Genomic DNA, 18,263 nt, shown 5'->3' on the forward strand with positions numbered 1-18,263 from the left:
TTTTATTGTAGATAATTGCAATCATGAGAAGAATATAACAAAACACATGTACTCATTACAGAGCGTTCGGTGCTCGTCCACCCATGGCCAAGAGTGTTTCATCCATGACCCCACCTGGCCCACTCCCCCAACAAACTGCATTACTTTAAAGCAAGTTCCTGACATCACATAATTTCATCTATAAATATTTTAGTATGCATTTAAAGAGTCTTTCAAATACATAATCACAGTACCATTATCACATTTAAAAAATTTTATCTCCTGATCTAAACACCAGTCATTGTTCAGATTCCCCAGTTGTCTTATAAATGGAGGTGATAGTAGTGTTCTTGTTGGTTTGGGTTGTTTTTACAGTTTCTTTCTTCAAATCAGAATCCAAAGAAGGTCTAGGCTTTGTAGTTGGTTTTTAGATCACTCAAGTCTCTCTTAATTTATAGATCCCCCTGCATCTTTTCTCTCATTTGCTATTTATAACTGAAGATGCTCGCTCATGTATGCTGTGGTTTCCAGACTTCAGATTGCACATCGGTGCCTTGTGTACCGTGTTCCTCTTTCTCGCTTATTTCTCATGAACTGGTAGTTAGATCTAGAGGGTGATCCAGTTCAAGTTTTCTTTCCCTGCACCATGACTTCTTAGGTGATGCTGTCTATTTCTATCAGAAGCCATATAATGGCCAGTGTCACTTTCTTGAAGTTGTCATAATTGTCGATTATTGCCTACTGCTGTTAATTCATTAGGGGTCGCAAAATGTTTGTATTCATTTATTAGCTAGAATATTTCTATAAAGAGAAACTTCTCCTAATCAGATAAGTGGTTACCCTAAGGTACAGTTTGCATAGGAAAGGAAAAATAAGTGCTTGGGTTTTTTTTGAGCAGCTGGCTGGTACAGGGATCCAAATCTGTGACCTTGGTGTTATGCAGCTGTGCTCTAACCAACTGAGCTAACTGGCCAGCCCACTTGATTTTTTAAATTTTTTTCTCTCAGTTTCTAGAAGAATGAATGGGTTCCCTTGCATACTCCAGTGACAGCAACCTAGGTTGTATTAATTTATTGATTTTTCCAAGTGTCAGTATGAGCTCATGGACTTTCACATATCAAGTGGGTTTCTAGCCACTTCAGCTATTCTTCTGATGTTCACATCAGCCCCATCTTGTCCAGGAGGAGCCTCATCTTCTTCCTTTGATGAAATCCTGGTAATTTTTGATAGTTTCCTTGCTTTCTGATATGACGAGATGTTCCCTACCTCCTTTTAAGATTCAGGCTCTGTCAGCAGAAGCCCTCCTGAATGTTTGCTTTATGATTTTGAACGTCCGGCTTTGGGGAGGAGTTCTGAATTAGGGCCTGGCTACATCATTGTAGCCCTGACACTGTTGTCATCATTTCCTTCCCCATGTCAGGGAAGCTTCTTGTGAGTACACATCCCTGCCCCAACCCTGTGGAGCCCCACCCTGTGTTTCTGGATGTTTCCTAGGATTCTGACGGGCCCTGTGGTTCAGAACCTCAGCCTTGCAGCTAGATCATAGGGTCTCACCCTCCTCATTTTACACATGAGGAATCCGAGTTCCTGACAGGGAAAGTGGCTGGTCCAAGGTGACGTGGTCAGGACGATTTTCCCTGGGGATTATTTTCTTGCCCAGGAGGCTCCATTGCCAAACCTGCTGTGCAAATTATTATCTTCCTGGTTTTCTAGTTTTTTAAATATTTTATTTCATTGATTCTAGCTATAAGGTAATACGATATTTATTTTTCCTTACCAGTTAGACTGTTTTTATTTTGTTGATGTAAAATAAGTGTTTTTACTGGAACAATTGTATGACCTCAGGTGTCAAGGCAATCTGGTTTCAGCCCCAAGACTGTTCTTCATTAAATACATTATCATCTCTTGTCTGTTCCTAACATCTGCTTATGTTTTACCCTGACTTTGTTAACACAGTCCACCAATTTTATTCGTCTAGTGTTGCTTAGGGAGTGTTGGGGTGAGATCAAAATGGTTTGAGATCCAGAAACACCCAAATCCTGCTCTTCACTCCCAGAGCCCCTGATGGAACTAACATGCCTGTGTCAGGTAGAGTAAGTCAGAGACACCAGCCAAGGCCTTACACTGTGATAAACTAGGGGCAGAGCTCACACCAGACTAGGTCGCTCTTTGGGTTTCCCTCCATTGCGGCTGAGAGAGAGTAGCCACAGTAAGTTGCGGCAGGAGTGGGGGCTGCTGCCCCAGCCTCTCTAGGGCCTGAGCAGGGGTGGGCATTGGGTGGACAGTGAAAAGAGCGAGGCCCCTCCCTAGAGAAATCAAGGGAATACCCCTCACCCTGGCCACAACTGCAGCCCCCCTTCCCCTGGCAGCAGAGAGGAGCCTGGCTTCCTCTGGAGGTGACAAGAGTCTTCATTATTTCTAAAAGAAAAAGTAAGGCTGATGTAAGTACACAGCTTCTTTGTTTACAGTTTCCAGCTCAATCGTTAGTTTTGCCAAATTACTTTTCTCAGTTATTACTAAGAATTCTGTGTTCCTGATTTATGTGTGTTGCTTTTGTGCCTTTGCAGAGAGATCATAGATAACACCAGCAAAGAGAATGGGATTGATATCATTATGGCCGATAGGACCTTCCACCTGATCGCCGAGTCCCCGGAAGATGCCAGGTGAGATCTGTACTGTCAAGTTCATCATACCCACATCCTCCCTTGTGCACAGGCGTGATCATCACACACAGCACTGGGAACCCTAGTGGCTTTGAAAAGATCTTGATTGATTTTCTAGTTGGTTTTCCTATTAGCATGGTTGAAGAACCGAGAGTCATGAGATATTTATGGACTTGTCCCTTGAGGAATGTTTCCCTGATCGGATGTGTTCGGTACAGCATAGAGTTCAGGATTTCCAGCCTTAAATCCTCTAGACAGACCCCTTGTTATCTGAGCTCCGGCTTTTATCGTCACTAGCAGCATGTGTAAACCATGCAGCTGAAAGCCCAACCTCTGGAAGCTGCTGAGCTTTGAAAGTGAACAGCTTGTGTTTGCATAAGGATGGAAAGAGCAGGGAGCATTAGCCAGAGGCCATTCGAAAAATGATAATGCTATGGCATTTGGAGGGTTTTAAAGATCTCAAAGAAGCTAGCACAAAAAAAGAAAAAAAAAGATCTCGATGCTGAAGCATTCAATAGGAGAGAGATTAACTTACAAAGAACTTAACTATATTTGATGCAATATTCTAAAATGCTTCTTCACATATATTAACTCATTTAATTCTCATGGCAATCCTGTGTGGTAGGTATTATTACTACCACATTTTGCAGAGTGGGAGATTGAGGTACAGAGAAAGGATAGTATACTTTGTTATGTGATACAAGCACAGTTCTACTGAAGGAGGCACTAAGCATCTTACGTTTAATTTTGGACTGAGACCGAGGACAGCCGTGTCCCTCATCGGCTGGGGCAAGTTGTCTGACTTCTGGGTCTCAGATTTCCATCATGGTGTGCTGAAGAGATGTAGCACAAAATTAAGGAGAATGGGTATTTGCTCTTCGGTGTGCTGCATCTCAAGGTCACATAGTAGATGTGACCCAGTGAAGCATCTGTCCGGTCTATTCCTGCTCTTTGTGATTCTGTAGGGTTTTGTTGGAGGTGTCTGTCATCTGCTCTGAGCAATGCTTGGAAAACATCTTCTAATTTATGAGGGTAACATCCAAGGGCCTATATTCTTCAATTCTCAGCCCAGAAATTATTAGAACCTTTTAGTGAGTCCTCAGGACTTCTCACTACCTCTTGCCCTTTGAATGTTTCTGAGTTGATACAACACCATGGTAGCAGTGTTAAGGGTAAAGACACCAGTAAATAATTCTTCCCATGGGAACAAACTAAAACCCTGCATGGACCCATAAATTATAACACAAACTGGAAAAACAAGCAAGCCTGGAATTATAGCCCCATCATTCTGTCTGGGACTCCTAGAGACCACGTGTGGTTTTTTTTTTTTTTGTGGTCCAGGAAATGCCCACAGCTTTTCAGCTGAATTATAGGCCCAGCGTTTGGCAGCTATCCTGTCCATTTTATGCTATAATGAACCTGCTAAATTTAACATTTGGAATATTTTAGCCAAGGACTTTTTCCCCTGGCCAGTGGAACACATTTTTGAAAATCCCTTTTCAGATTCCAAGTTATACTTCATTCAAGAGAAGAAATTTGTAAATTTAAGAGCATTATCTGTACTGATTGAAAGTATAGCAAATTTTATTCCTTTGTATGTGTGATTCTGTGTGGCCTACATTTTGAATGTGCTTGTTTTTCAGTGTTTGATTTGGGATATTTTTGAGCTTAGTAAAACAATGACTGAAGTCTTGTCTTTTGGTTAACCAAAATTGATGAAATAAATTCATATTAAGGTGTTCTCTTAATATGAATTGTTAATATGAATTCCCTGTTAATATTATGAATTCCTTAACATTATACAGACTCTTCCTGAGAGTCTTATATATTGATTATTTTCAAGCTATTGGTCACATTTTTTTTTCAGGAATCACAGCAGATAGATTTTAGTGTTTTGCTCTAAATAATTTACATGGCCACCTTTACATATGGGTGTTATTTTTTCATCTAAATATTTCATTGCATACCAAGTGCTTTTCCCTCTGCCCTGTTTAGTAAGAGTGTTGTCTGTATGTCGTATTAGCCCCTGCAGAAGAAAATGCCCCAACATCTCTCACATTTGGTACCTCTTCACATTTTGTAGTTGCTTAGTAAATGTTGGATGGACGGATGGCTGTTTATGGTCATGTTCCTCACACGTGTATTGTGTTTCTAGTTACATCATGACATTCGTTCATGATTTTTCTGGAGTCGACATATTTTCCTTTATGCTCTGATTCTGATGAGACTGCAAGTGAGAAAACACATTTGGAATGAAGATGGAGGCGTTCTCTGGTCAAAATTTTCTCCTTTCTACTGCAAGCAGTTGTTTTGATTTCCATCTTGAATATGGTTTTATTCATTTGAACAGAAATCCTATCAGGTGGATGGAAACCCTGTCCTGGAAATGACTAGAGAAATGGGTATCACGTGGCCATCCTGAGATGGGACCTGCTGCATTATTAACCTTCTAATTTTGAAATTTATTTTCAAAAAAAGAAAAGTCACCTGAATGCCCCCTAGATTATAAATAATATCTTCACTAAAGATCCTCGATATGAGTATTTTGGGTAGAACTAAGGATTTCATTATTTGCTGCCAATTTCTCAAGGAATGCATTGTCATCGTCAGCAGGTATCTGTAAAGGTCTGTGGGACCTGGGGGAAGAGTCTTCCATTGACCTAAAGTTAAACATAGGGTACTTAGGGCTACTCTGGCTGCTGCTTTTAACTTTGCTTCTTGGTGGTATGAAACCCACATTTACCCGTGAGAATTAGGCAGATGAAAAGCTAAAGGTCCCCAGAAGTCATTTCACAGAGGAGAAGGGTGCCCTTGACCTGCCAGTGCAGAGGTTGGCTGCTCTGTGACGGTGGCTCTCTCTTCCCCACAGCCAGTGGTTCAGCGTGCTCAGTCAGGTCCACGCGTCCACCGACCAGGAGATTCGGGAGATGCACGACGAGCAGGCGAACCCGCAGAACGCCGTGGTGTGTGAGCGCGGGCCGGGTGGGGGCCGGGGACGGAAATCGTCATGGGAGAAAGGGCAGGACTGGGAATTTCCAGATTTTTTTTTTTTTTTTAATTAAAAAAATTTTTTTTTCTAAAAGATGACCGGTAGGGGATCTTAACCCTTGACTTGGTGTTGTCAGCACCACGCTCTCCCAAGTGAGGTAACCGACGATCCCTATATGGGATCCGAACCCGGGGCCTTGGTGTTATCAGCACCACACTCTCCCAAGTGAGCCATGGGCCGGCCCAGATTTTTTTTTTTAAAGTAAGAGATAATAATAAAAGAGAAAAACATGACCATTTGGGTTAAAGATTATGCATAAAAAAAATAAAGTCTAGAATGTTACAAGTGGCAGTCCATCCTTATTTATTCTCTCACCTCAAACCCTTCAAAGAACCAAAAAAAAAAAAAATGGCTAATTTCCCTGAAGACCTGGAAGCACTTTATACTTTTTCTTCAAAGGACTTGGTATATTCTAAATTGTATTAAATTCTGAATTGAGTTCTTTCTGTCTTCACTCTATCCTAGACACATGTACAAAGTCATAAAATCCTATTTTAGAAATAAAGTTCTATTTCCTCAAAAGAAAATCTTAGAATCAAATGAGTTTCTTAGCACAATAACTGTAAAATTTAATTTGAGGTCGCAGTATAAATCAGCACATTTGCTATTGAGAGAAGTTCATAAATGCTCTTCACTGAACAAGAGGGAATGATTAATTGATAATTTTTTTGAATAAATGGGCTGTAGATTCTGCCCTGTTAAGAGGCTGTCAGTATTCACTAAAAGGCGGTGACCTTTGTTAGAAAACTATTATTTTGCAGTTAACTAAAATAGGAGACTTTTTTGTTTGCTTAAGGAGTAGTAATCAAGGGAAATGACTAAAATGTGCGCCCTACTTTAGGGGTTCTCTCACGCTGTCTACCCTTTGCTCTTTTCCAGGGCACTTTGGATGTGGGGCTGATTGATTCCGTGTGCGCCTCCGACAGCCCCGATAGGTAAGCTCAGATGTAACAAGTGTAATCAATCACCTGCACAGGCCCACAGGTCTGTATGCGGCTGGGGTCCCCTTTCCTGGGCTGTGAAAACCACACTAGGCTGTGTGTTCCTAACTCATCAACCTCAGCAGTCCAAGCTCTTCCTCTCTGGGTGTCTTTGGAGGGCTGGGGGAAACAGTGGAAACCTCATTTAGATAATTAGAAAAACCTAAAAGAAATATTCTTCATTTGGACACAGGGATGAACTTGGTATTCATACAGGAAGAAAACGCCTGTTTAGGAAAATGATATTCCAGCACAGGGCAGGTGTACTTCCCCTTTCTAAACTTAATAATGAACTTGAAAAGGATTTAAAGATAATGTAGAGTGTTAATAAATCAAACTATAAACATTTCCTTGACATTTCTGCTTTCTCTGCACCCTTAACATAGCATGTTTTTGGTTTGGTTTTGTTTTGTTTTTGAAGGCAAATTACCTTCAGAGGTGGTCTTAGGAGTCTTAGTCCCAGTGAGCTTTATCTTCATCATCTCTATTTTTCTTTGCTGCTCACAAATTCTGTTTCTGGCCTGCAGCAGACTTTAAGGAAAGTTTCTCGGGCTGGCCGGGTTAGCTCACTTGGTTAGAGCATGATGCTGATAACACCAAGGTCCAGGGTCCATATCCCAGCATCAGGCTCCTTTCTTACCTTTTCTGCCTCTTTATTCTCCCAAACCCCTTCAGTCCACCCGGCTGGGCCTGGGTTGATCCGTGCTTAGCTCTTTGCATCCTTGCTCAGGTTTTTCTCCTTTCCTCACCTCCCACCTCTCTCCCTTCCCAACTAAAGAAAAATCTTTTTTTTTTAATTTTTAAGGAGCACCTCATAGCTTTTTGCATAGCTTTCCCTGCCAACTACAGTCCAGTTAATCGTCTTTTTCTTGAACTTTTGTAGCACTTAACTACAGTGAACATTTGAAAACTTGCAAGAAAGTGTTCACAAAAAGGGGGGGAGGTGGAGTAAATTTCCATCATCATGTTATCCATGACTGGGAAATGCATCCTCGTTAGATTGCTTTGAAAACACGGACCCAGGTGGCTTTTTGTACCAGGCATGATGAAGTGTGTAAGTTGTTCCACTTACTCCTATTTACTGATCCTCTTCTATTACTGGTGTCCGACATTTCATTACCAACCCACAGAAATATTACCCAAGGCAGACAGAAATTGACTTTGGAGAGGCATCAAAAAAAACTTTTTCCCCAAGGTCACCTTATTTAGCCTTCCCGGAACTGAGTCTCATCTGGAAAGTTTTGCATGAGGAAATGTTTTCCTTTCCAGGTCCTTCAGAATGATGTGTTGCTCCAAGTTTAAAGGTTAATGATGCATAAAATAAATCCTGCAGGAATGAGCAAGGTTTGCCTTAATATAAAATACAAATAGTATAGCAGTGTGTATCCCTGGAACCCACACACCAGGGAAAAGGCATTTAGTCCTGGTTCAGATTGAGGTGATGCCGACAGAAGAGCTAAGAGGTTTTGCTTGCTTCTCCCCTGTCACTCAGACCCAATTCTTTTGTGATCATCACGGCCAACCGGGTGCTGCACTGCAACGCCGACACGCCAGAGGAGATGCACCACTGGATCACGCTGCTGCAGAGGTCCAAGGGGGACACCAGAGTGGAGGGCCAGGAATTCATAGTGAGAGGTGACTGTCTGAAATCGTGGACTCCTGATTTCATTTGCAGCAATATCTGCAGCCTTTTTATTTTGAGCAGCTTTACCGAGCCATTTTGACCCATGAAACTTTAAAAAAATAATCAAATAAGGAACGATGGTGGCCATTTTCTGGCAAAATAGATAGAAACGTGACCCACTTGTAACTATTACACAAGTGATTGGTGTCTGGGGTTTCTCTTGATAGTTTTAATTTACGCCTGAACCTTCCTTTCCAGGGTGGTTGCACAAAGAAGTAAAGAACAGTCCGAAGCTGTCCTCCCTGAAACTGAAGAAACGGTGGTTTGTGCTGACTCACAATTCCCTGGATTACTACAAGAGCTCAGAGAAGAACGCTCTGAAGTTGGGCACGCTGGTCCTCAACAGCCTCTGCTCGGTCGTACCTCCCGACGAGAAGATCTTCAAAGAAACAGGTATCCAGGCCGCGTGCTCGCACCTGGCTCGTGCTTGAAAGGTCTAGGCTGGCTCTGAGCAAAGGAAAGAGCTTCCTCCCTAGAGAATGTAATTCCCGCCCCCGCCCCCCCAAAGAACCTCTTCTTCTGTTTATTTGTCTGTGGGTAGCTGTATGAACATGTAGTATTTAAACATAGTAGAGAGGTCTTGATTTATGGACTTGTAAGGTTTCTATAAGGACAAGGAAATGTAAACAGATGCAGATCATCCACAGAAAGCTTTGTTTTTATATGTTTGTGTTTTCATTTTTTTCACCGTGAGAGTCATATTGCAACCTATAAAAGAGAAATTCTGACTGTCCGTAAACTTAGCCTAGTGGCATGAAAAGCAGACATGTAAGCTTACAGGTTTGTTTTGTTTCATTTTGTTTTTGTGATATTATGAAGTGTTTCTAGAAGATTATTTATTTTTTATTTTTGGTGCTAGTTGTGATTTTTATGTTTTTTTCAGACATAGTTGCTCCATTCCTGACGGATCGGGGTGATGGTTCAGACAGCTTGTTTGCGAACACACAGGCTGCTTAGCACAAGCGTTTTCTTCTGCAGGGAGAGGGGAAGAAACAGGAAGGGAGAAGCAAAGTGGGAAATCTGAGGGAAGAATTTTCACTCTGGCACAGGAGCCCAGAAAGGGGCATTAGCATACACCTGTCTCTTTCAGAGCACATGTTATTGTTTATCTTTATTATTATGTACATAATTCTGGGTTTATTGTTAAATGTTTGTCTTCCTCTCTCAGCTGTAAACTCCACGATACAAGGGACAAGTTTCTTGTCTGTCACCGGATGCATCATGCATGGCACAGCACATGTAGGAATTCAGCAAGTGTTTATTGAATTAAATAACTGATTAATGTAAAGGGGCTCAGGTCACAGACAACATAGGCTTCTACTGATGCTGAATTTCTGGAACAAGGTCACCTCGGTCCCAGATGTTAACGTGTGTGCTGCTGCTGTTTCAGGCTACTGGAACGTCACCGTGTATGGGCGCAAGCACTGTTACCGGCTCTACACCAAGCTGCTCAATGAGGCCACCAGGTGGTCCAGCGCCATTCAAAATGTGACTGACACCAAGGCCCCGATTGACACCCCCACCCAGCAGCTGATTCAAGATATCAAGGTAAGAGTAGCTCACAGATTCTACCCTTGGGATATCAAGACCTCAACATCAGTCAAGCTCAATTTTCATTCTCCAGTCAAAACTAGCACTTGGTTAATTTTGTATGTGAGTATCTCTGCTTTTAGGAATCTAAGTGTAAGATTTTAGGTGAAATTTTACACTAAAAGTATTTTGTCTCTAGAGAGGTGTGAGATGCTGCTGCTAAGGCAAACCCAGCTCTTGGGCACTGCAGGCAGAAGGACAATGACCTGCAGTTTGGGCTACGGGGCTCCCCCATCACAGGGACCTGGTGGTCTGTGTTGGGGATAGCCTGCTTTGCCACAAGTTTCACCTCGGCCCTGGTTTGGGACCTTTTAGGAGAAACACAATAATTCTATTCTCACTGTACAGTTTCTAGACCGCACAGGTGGATTCAGAAAGAGCCTAGGCTGGTCTGCAACACTTGAACTCCCCATCAGACACCTCCAGACATCCAGAAGCTCCCAAGTCTCTGGAATAACAGTGATCATGTTACGCTGTAATTTCCTGTTTATATAGTTAGTTGCTCAATAAATCTATGTGGAATGAATGAGTGCATGATTCAGTGGCAGCCATGAGCAAGGAAGATTACGCTCATTTTCTGGGAACGGAAAAGAAGACATGGGCTATTCTGGTTCCATTGCCTACATAGCCGGTCAGTCCCTAATGCAGAACCAGGTCAGGGGAATTATTTTGACTACTGTTTCTCCAAGTTACCGGTGCAGGCACATTCCCAAGGCAAAGGAAAGAACTGGAGCTGTGACAGGAAAGATGTTGGCATACTAGCGAGGCAGGTATTTTACTGATGTCATCAAAGGGAACCAGCTAATTGGATCCAGGAGGCAGCTGCTTTTGTGGAGGTGGGAGAGGGTGAAGGATATAGTATATAACTTCCCACCAAATTAGAGTTGGCATCCTGATTCCAAGGTGATATGTTTTCTGGGTATTTGGAGCCAAATTCCAGCAAGTCAGCTATTTTCCAACACTCCAGACCCTTTCATGGAACCCAGGGTGCCAGATACAAATAATTTCATTTTTAGCCTTAAAAAAAATTATTTTTTGAATGTTTCTTTTGAGAAAGGAGTAAAAAATCTCACATAGCCATACTTTCTCTTCAAATCTGTATCTTAATCTATTTTTGTATTCTCTAATTGATTTGAATTCAGACATTGACAGAGTAAACAGAATTTTCCAAACATGAAAGCTTGCTTTTCACAAAATGAGACAAGTTACCCTAATTAAGTCCATGTAAATTTTTTTAAGTTTTTTTTCTGGCTTTCAATCGGATATTACTGAACAAGTTTCATAGTGGAAATGAAATTTTCACGATAGAATGATTTATTGCTGCTCCTCCAGATTCTCTGTTTATTTAAAGTTCTAAAAGTAACTTTGGCTTTTCATATCCCAGATTAATATTTTAGGAGCATAAATACATGATGTAATTCTGTGAGATGTCTCATAAATTTCAAGGGTGGATGGGCAGGCAGGCACGGTGAAAAATAAGTCTCCCCAAGAACATATTAGGAGGTGTGGAGTTTTCAGGTGTAGAGAGAATACCAAAGAACAATTAAAGAAGTAGCAAAATATTTTTTAAATGAATTATAGATACCGATAACATGATTCGGCTACATGATTGATAGCTAATTCATTAACAAGAGAAGTTAATTTTAAAATTTATAATTTTCATAGGGAAAATTTTTGGATGACATGGGAAAATATACACACATGAAATGAAGAGAGTGAGCTGTGTAAGAAAAATGCATTTCTGTGATTTATCCTCAAATGCAGATTGTGGGTGTCTTCGTGCTGATCAGCACTGGATTCCCACCACCATCACCCCACTAGGCTTACGGATGTTTGAGACTTGAAAAATATTCATGGATAGAAAAATCTAGTTGATTTTGTTTGCTTAGGTATCTATCTATATCTTTTTTACAGTAAACTTCATTTCTTTGTTGTAATGGCTCCTTTATTTTCAAGGAGAACTGCCTGAACTCGGATGTGGTGGAGCAGATCTACAAGCGGAACCCGATCCTTCGATATACCCATCACCCCCTGCATTCTCCACTGCTGCCGCTTCCCTACGGAGACATAAATCTCAACTGTAAGTGCAGAATTCCACCTGGGCTCCTCAGAGACCGTGATTTTGTTTTCCCTACTAACTCCACAGTTCTAACATACTAGCATTTGTTTTAACTCAAAGATTCTTTTTGTCGTCATTATTAAAAAGGCAAAATAACTCATTCATTACTAAAGTAGGGATTTCAGAGTTTGGTTGTAGGAAGGCAAGGATTATAGTAGTAAAAGAAGGAACTTAAAGGGGAATCAGAAAGTACCAGCACTTCCCATGAACTCAGAGTAGCCTTTATGTACCAGAGAACCAGATCCTCAATGATTTGGCATTCCAAATATGGAAGCAAGTACCAGCACTTCCCATGAACTCAGAGTAGCCTTTATGTACCAGAGAACCAGATCCTCAACGATTTGGCATTCCAAATATGGAAGCTGTTTGGCAACAGACTAGCTTTTAAGCAAGCATTTTATGTAATTAAAAAGCTCAGTTATATGACACAACAGTGCACATCACCCACATCTGTGTTTTTATAGCGTTGTTTGGCTGATTCTAATGTGCAGGGAATGTGGCGGCCACTGCATCATGAAGTAGCCATTCGACCCCATTCATTGCTTCCCCTTGTCTACTGCCGGATGATACCTTCTCGAACCCCTGGTGCAACTTCTGCATCTTTTGTTTTTCCTAGTGCTCAAAGATAAAGGCTACACAACCCTTCAGGATGAAGCCATCAAGATATTCAATTCCCTTCAGCAACTGGAATCCATGTCTGACCCTATTCCAATAATCCAGGGCATCCTACAGACAGGGCATGACCTCCGACCTCTGCGAGATGAGCTGTATTGCCAACTCATCAAACAGACCAACAAAGTGCCCCATCCCGGCAGCGTGGGCAACCTGTACAGCTGGCAGATCCTGACATGCCTGAGCTGCACCTTTCTGCCAAGTCGAGGGATTCTCAAGTATCTCAAGTTCCATCTGAAAAGGTAAAGCAATTGCTCCTGCAGGAGGTGCAGTGGGTCCCGGGTCAGATAAAGGGGATCGTGAAGACCATGAACAGAGGGCACATAGGTCAGGGACCTCCGGGTCAGACTCTTAGGTCAATTGAGCAAGCCTATAGAATGCAAACATCCTTTTTCTCTTTAAGCCACACAAAGCTATTTCAAGGATGAAGTCCCTCTTGGTGTAGTGTCCTAATAATAGGATATTTGGATAAATTTAATTACCACTACTCTATAGAAATAGAAGAGAAAACAACTTGGACATTTGTTCCAGATCAGATAGGTAGAAACAGTCAGATTAAGATTTTGGTTAACTCTGGGAGAACAGTTTTCATATGGCAGCATGAGCCAGGACTCTTTCAAATTTCACAGAGCTGCAGAGGTGAGCTGGCAGCCACAGTGCTCTTAGTCATACCTTGGCTCTGTGGTTTTTGTGTTTAAACTGAACCTGCATGGGGTGAACTGAGGCCCCGGCCAGGAAGCCACTGGCATTTGCTCCGTTTGCCACTGGGGGGCCCGTTTACCACGTTGAGCTGCAAAACGTTGACACAGCTCAGCTCCCAGCAGTCAGCCATCCGCAGTCTAGCAATTAACGGTCAGTGTTTGTCTCCTAGGATACGGGAACAGTTTCCGGGGACCGAGATGGAAAAATACGCCCTCTTCATTTATGAATCTCTTAAGAAAACAAAATGCAGAGAGTTTGTGCCTTCCCGAGATGAAATAGAAGCTCTGATCCACAGGCAGGAAATGACATCCACAGTGTATTGCCATGGCGGAGGCTCCTGCAAGATCACCATCAACTCCCACACTACAGCTGGGGAGGTGAGGGGTGGCTGCTGCTTCTCATTCTGTGTGACGTGTGACTGCACATACGCTGAAGGCAGGAAAGCTGTGCCTCAGTAGAGCGCCCAGCATGCACAGCGCAGTTTGCACAGCACAGCTGCTCAATAAACAAGGAAATCAGTGCAACCTGCAACCAACCACATGTATACAGAGATAAAAATATGTATCAAAGACGAGTGGAAACACGAAGTTAAACTCATGCCAAAGTATCTGAGACATACTGCTGCTAACCTGAGAAGCAGCTGAGTATCTAGTAGAGATGGCATCTTGACCGAGGGGTGTCTGCCAACAGGGTGTATTTTATCACTTCTACGACGAGATGTTTCTCTTTGCCATGTGAACATCTAGAACATTGGGTCAGATGAACACATTTTCCTTTTAAATTTAAACTTGCTGTTATAAAACATATTGGCTAGAAAGAAAAGTGCAGTAAAACCCTGAAAGGCTTGTAGAAGAAACAGTTCTTGGCGTTTGTGAATTCATCAGATAGAAGGCAGGACTTTAGCTTTCATTCACTTTTCCTATTAGTGTATACGTTTGCAAGAAATTAGCCCAACATCTGCCCCTACTGATAGGCAAGATACCCCGTGTTCTTTTGGCAAGGAAGAGATAAAAGTAATTCCAAGAGAGCCAGGGAAAAGCAGCACCTTTGAAATTCTGGGGTGACTGCACATGACGGTTTTAGGAGGCTGCTTACAGAGCCCTTGTGCCAGCAGCTCCCTCTGGGTGGGGAGGAAGGCACATCTGGAACCACATGTGGGGACCACAGCCTGTGGAGCTGAAGGTTGCCATGTCTTGCAGGTAGTGGAGAAGCTGATCAGAGGCCTGGCGATGGAGGACAGCAGGAACATGTTCGCCTTGTTTGAGTACAACGGACACATGGACAAAGCCATTGAAAGCCGAACCATCGTAGCTGACGTCTTAGCAAAGTTTGAAAAGTAAGTTCCTTCTCCCAAAAGTGCCAAAAGCGTCAATAAAAGTAAGAGCAAGAACTGAGGATTTGAATGTCCATCCCATGTTCTGCTTCACTGTGTATGTGAGTTAGTTTAATTTTACCTGTGTTGAAGCATATTTAGTTTTTGTCTCTCTTTGCTAGCTGTTTTTCTTGATTCCTAGATAAAGCCATGGTCTCAAATATGGTTTAACTTCTTGGTGGTATTTTGCCCCTATTTTTTCCCTCAGTCCTCTGTTGTACTCATTATATTGGAATTTCTTGATTCTTAGGTTTTCACTTGTCATTAGCTTTGAGGGTCAGCTGATAGACTCAGGCCAACTTATCAACTTTTCAAACTACATTTTATATCTACAACATAAAATGGACCCACAATATCAGACCTGCAATATCTGGTGTTTTGTCTTTATATTCCCTGAGTAGCACAAAAGATACTTCTGGTCAGTATAAACAACAGACCCCCCCACAAAAATATTTATATCAATGTTTATAAATGTTATTGTAATTTCTTTGCGGGTTGGTAAAGGAAATGAAGAAACGGCTTTTGGTTTTTTCTTTGTCTGCATTCAGCACAGTGCTTAGCTAGTACTAATTAGATTGGGGCCTTCAGAAAACACTTGTTACCTTCATTTACTAAAGGCTGTCCATTTGTTTTCTTAAAGTGAGCCCAGGATGAAATGTGGGTTTTTCACCTCTGATTAGATACAATGACTAAGGAACTCTGAGAAGCCTTTCTGTTCTTCAGTCTTCTGCTCTGTGCCCATCTCCACCCACACTGTTATCTGAGCTTGGGCAGAATGTCTGTATCCTGCCAGAGAATAAAGCATGTAGAGTCAGCTTCCTGCGGGTCACCGGAGGCCCACCTCTTGCTTTGCTTTCTGAGTCTCTCTTGACTTCTGTAGGCTGGCTGCCACCTCAGAGGCGGGGGACCTGCCGTGGAAGTTCTACTTCAAACTTTACTGCTTCCTGGACACAGACAACGTGCCAAAAGACAGTGTGGAATTTGCATTTATGTTTGAACAGGTAAAAGGAACTTTTGTGGACACGTAAGGGGTGAAACCCATGTATGAATGTATAATATACCTTATAAAGTAACTGCTGATTTTTAGAAATGATGCATGGCAGATGTTCAAGCAGACAAGGCTGGCCGCTGTTTCATTCATTTGTAGAATGAAACTGCTACACGTTTTATTTGAATTCTTGTGCCAGGAACTGTTGCAGTTGAGAGGAGAGGAGCCATAAGGAGTAAAATATGTGGCATGTGTTAGACAGTGTCTGTGCTCAGGAGAAATTTAAACTTGCAGCAGTGAAGGGGTGGGGGGGTTAGGGTACAATTTTGAACAGGGGAATAAGGGAAGGTGGCGTTTAAGAGAAGTCCGGATGGAGTGAGGGAGTGAGCCATGTGGGCATCGTGCAGCACAGCAGTGTCTTGACCATAAAGCTATTGACTGCATCCCTTCAGGCCCATGAAGCAGTGATCCATGGCCACCATCCAGCCCCTGAAGAAAACCTCCAGGTTCTGGCTGCCTTGCGCCTCCAGTACCTGCAGGGGGATTATACTCTGCACGCTGCAGTCCCACCTCTCGAAGAGGTTTATTCCCTGCAGAGACTTAAGGCCCGCATCAGCCAGTCAACCAAAAGCTTCACCCCGTGCGAGCGGCTGGAGAAGAGGCGGACGAGTTTCCTGGAGGGGACACTGAGGCGGAGCTTCCGGACGGGCTCCGTCGTACGGCAGAAGGTCGAGGAGGAGCAGATGGTGGACATGTGGATTAAGGAAGAAGTCTCCTCTGCTCGGGCCAGTATCATTGACAAGTGGAAGAAATTTCAGGGAATGAACCAGGAACAGGCCATGGCCAAGTACATGGTTTTGATCAAGGAATGGCCTGGCTACGGGTCGACACTCTTTGATGTGGAGGTGAGAACTGGCCGTTGTACGTTGTGGGCAGGCAGGTGCTGCTTCGTGGATGAGGCTGAGTCTCAGAACAGAATCGTGGCCAACTTCGTGTGGTGGGAGGACAAGATGGAGCACTTTGCTCTCACCCTCTTTTGTTAGAGCCCCTCACATTTTAGCATTAACATCCTCCCACATCCCCCAAAGTTTTTCTCCCCCTTTGTGGTAAGGACTTCTGTAATATTAGTAATGAATGCAAAACTGGGATGTCATCTGTTCTTAAATAATTTCTATTATTTCTTATGGCAGCTATAGATCTAATTTTTNATTGACAAGTGGAAGAAATTTCAGGGAATGAACCAGGAACAGGCCATGGCCAAGTACATGGCTTTGATCAAGGAATGGCCTGGCTACGGGTCGACGCTCTTTGATGTGGAGGTGAGAACTGGCCGTTGTACGTTGTGGGCAGGCAGGTGCTGCTTCGTGGACGAGGCTGAGTCTCAGAACAGAATCGTGGCCAACTTCGTGTGGTGGGAGGACAAGATGGAGCACTTTGCTCTCACCCTCTTTTGTTAGAGCCCCTCACATTTTAGCATTAACATCCTCCCACATCCCCAAAAGTTTTTCTCCCCCTTTGTGGTAAGGGCTTCTGTAATATTAGTAATGAATGCAAAACTGAGATGTCATCTGTTCTTAAATAATTTCTATTATTTCTTATGGCAGCTATAGATCTAATTTTTTAATGCTGGTAAAAAATCTTCTTTTTAAAAAGATCCAAAAAAATTTAGAAACTCTGAGTAGGACTTGCATTTTACTTTTTTGTTTTTCCACCATGACCATCTGTTTGAGGGGGGAAGAATTTTTGTTTCATGATTGGAATTGAACCATTAACATCAACACAGAACTGATTTGTATTTTTTTTTTAAGTAGGCCACTTATTGAAAGGAAATTTCACTAATGATCTAGAGGAGGGTTTGGCAAACTATGGCCTGTAGGTCAAATCCTGCCTACCTCCTTTTTTGTAAATAAAGTTGTACTGAAACACAGCCACGTTCATTCCTCTATATACAGCAGACCCTTGAAAAATGCAGGGATTAGGGGCACTGACACCCTGCACAGTCAGAAACTCACATAAGACTTTGAACTGCCCCAAAACTTAATTACTTAACTACTACTTAAGTAAGTAGCCCACTTCCCCCCAGATCATGGCCACACTGCATGTCCCGATGGGGAGGGGGTGTCATTACATAAGTAGCAAAGTTGTTAATAATAGCCTACTTAACTGAATGCATGACATACCTAACCAAAAATTTTCCAATGTATTTATTGAAAAAAATTTGTGTGCAAGTGGACCCACATAGTCCAAACCTGTGTTGTTCAACTGTATTTTCTTTTTTTTTTTTTAATTTTTTTTTTTTTAAAGATGACCGGTAAGGGGATCTTAACCCTTGACTTGGTTGTCAGCACGACGCTCTCCCAAGTGAACTAACTGGCCGTCCCAATATAGGGATCTGAACCCGTGGCCTTAGTTTTATCAACACCACACTCTCCCGAGTGAGCCACGGGCTGGCCCCACAACTGTAT

General features: G+C 42.5%; 1 protein-coding gene across 1 annotated transcript in view; it reads left to right on the top strand.

Moving 5' to 3' along the window:
* The window catches only part of MYO10 (myosin X), a 37,998-nt gene that overhangs the window by 14,884 nt on the left and 4,851 nt on the right, over positions 1-18,263 (top strand). Inside the window, exons 9-20 of the mRNA XM_008579644.1 lie at positions 2,547-2,642; positions 5,512-5,605; positions 6,571-6,626; positions 8,164-8,306; positions 8,554-8,748; positions 9,746-9,903; positions 11,902-12,025; positions 12,681-12,978; positions 13,608-13,815; positions 14,638-14,774; positions 15,691-15,811; positions 16,251-16,703. Of these exons, the coding sequence (XP_008577866.1) occupies positions 2,547-2,642; positions 5,512-5,605; positions 6,571-6,626; positions 8,164-8,306; positions 8,554-8,748; positions 9,746-9,903; positions 11,902-12,025; positions 12,681-12,978; positions 13,608-13,815; positions 14,638-14,774; positions 15,691-15,811; positions 16,251-16,703 (2,083 nt within the window). The remainder of the gene's footprint in view (positions 1-2,546; positions 2,643-5,511; positions 5,606-6,570; positions 6,627-8,163; positions 8,307-8,553; positions 8,749-9,745; positions 9,904-11,901; positions 12,026-12,680; positions 12,979-13,607; positions 13,816-14,637; positions 14,775-15,690; positions 15,812-16,250; positions 16,704-18,263) is intronic.

The sequence above is a fragment of the Galeopterus variegatus genome, unplaced genomic scaffold, assembly GCF_000696425.1.
Source record: "Galeopterus variegatus unplaced genomic scaffold, G_variegatus-3.0.2 Scaffold1935, whole genome shotgun sequence".
Lineage (NCBI taxonomy): Eukaryota > Metazoa > Chordata > Mammalia > Dermoptera > Cynocephalidae > Galeopterus > Galeopterus variegatus.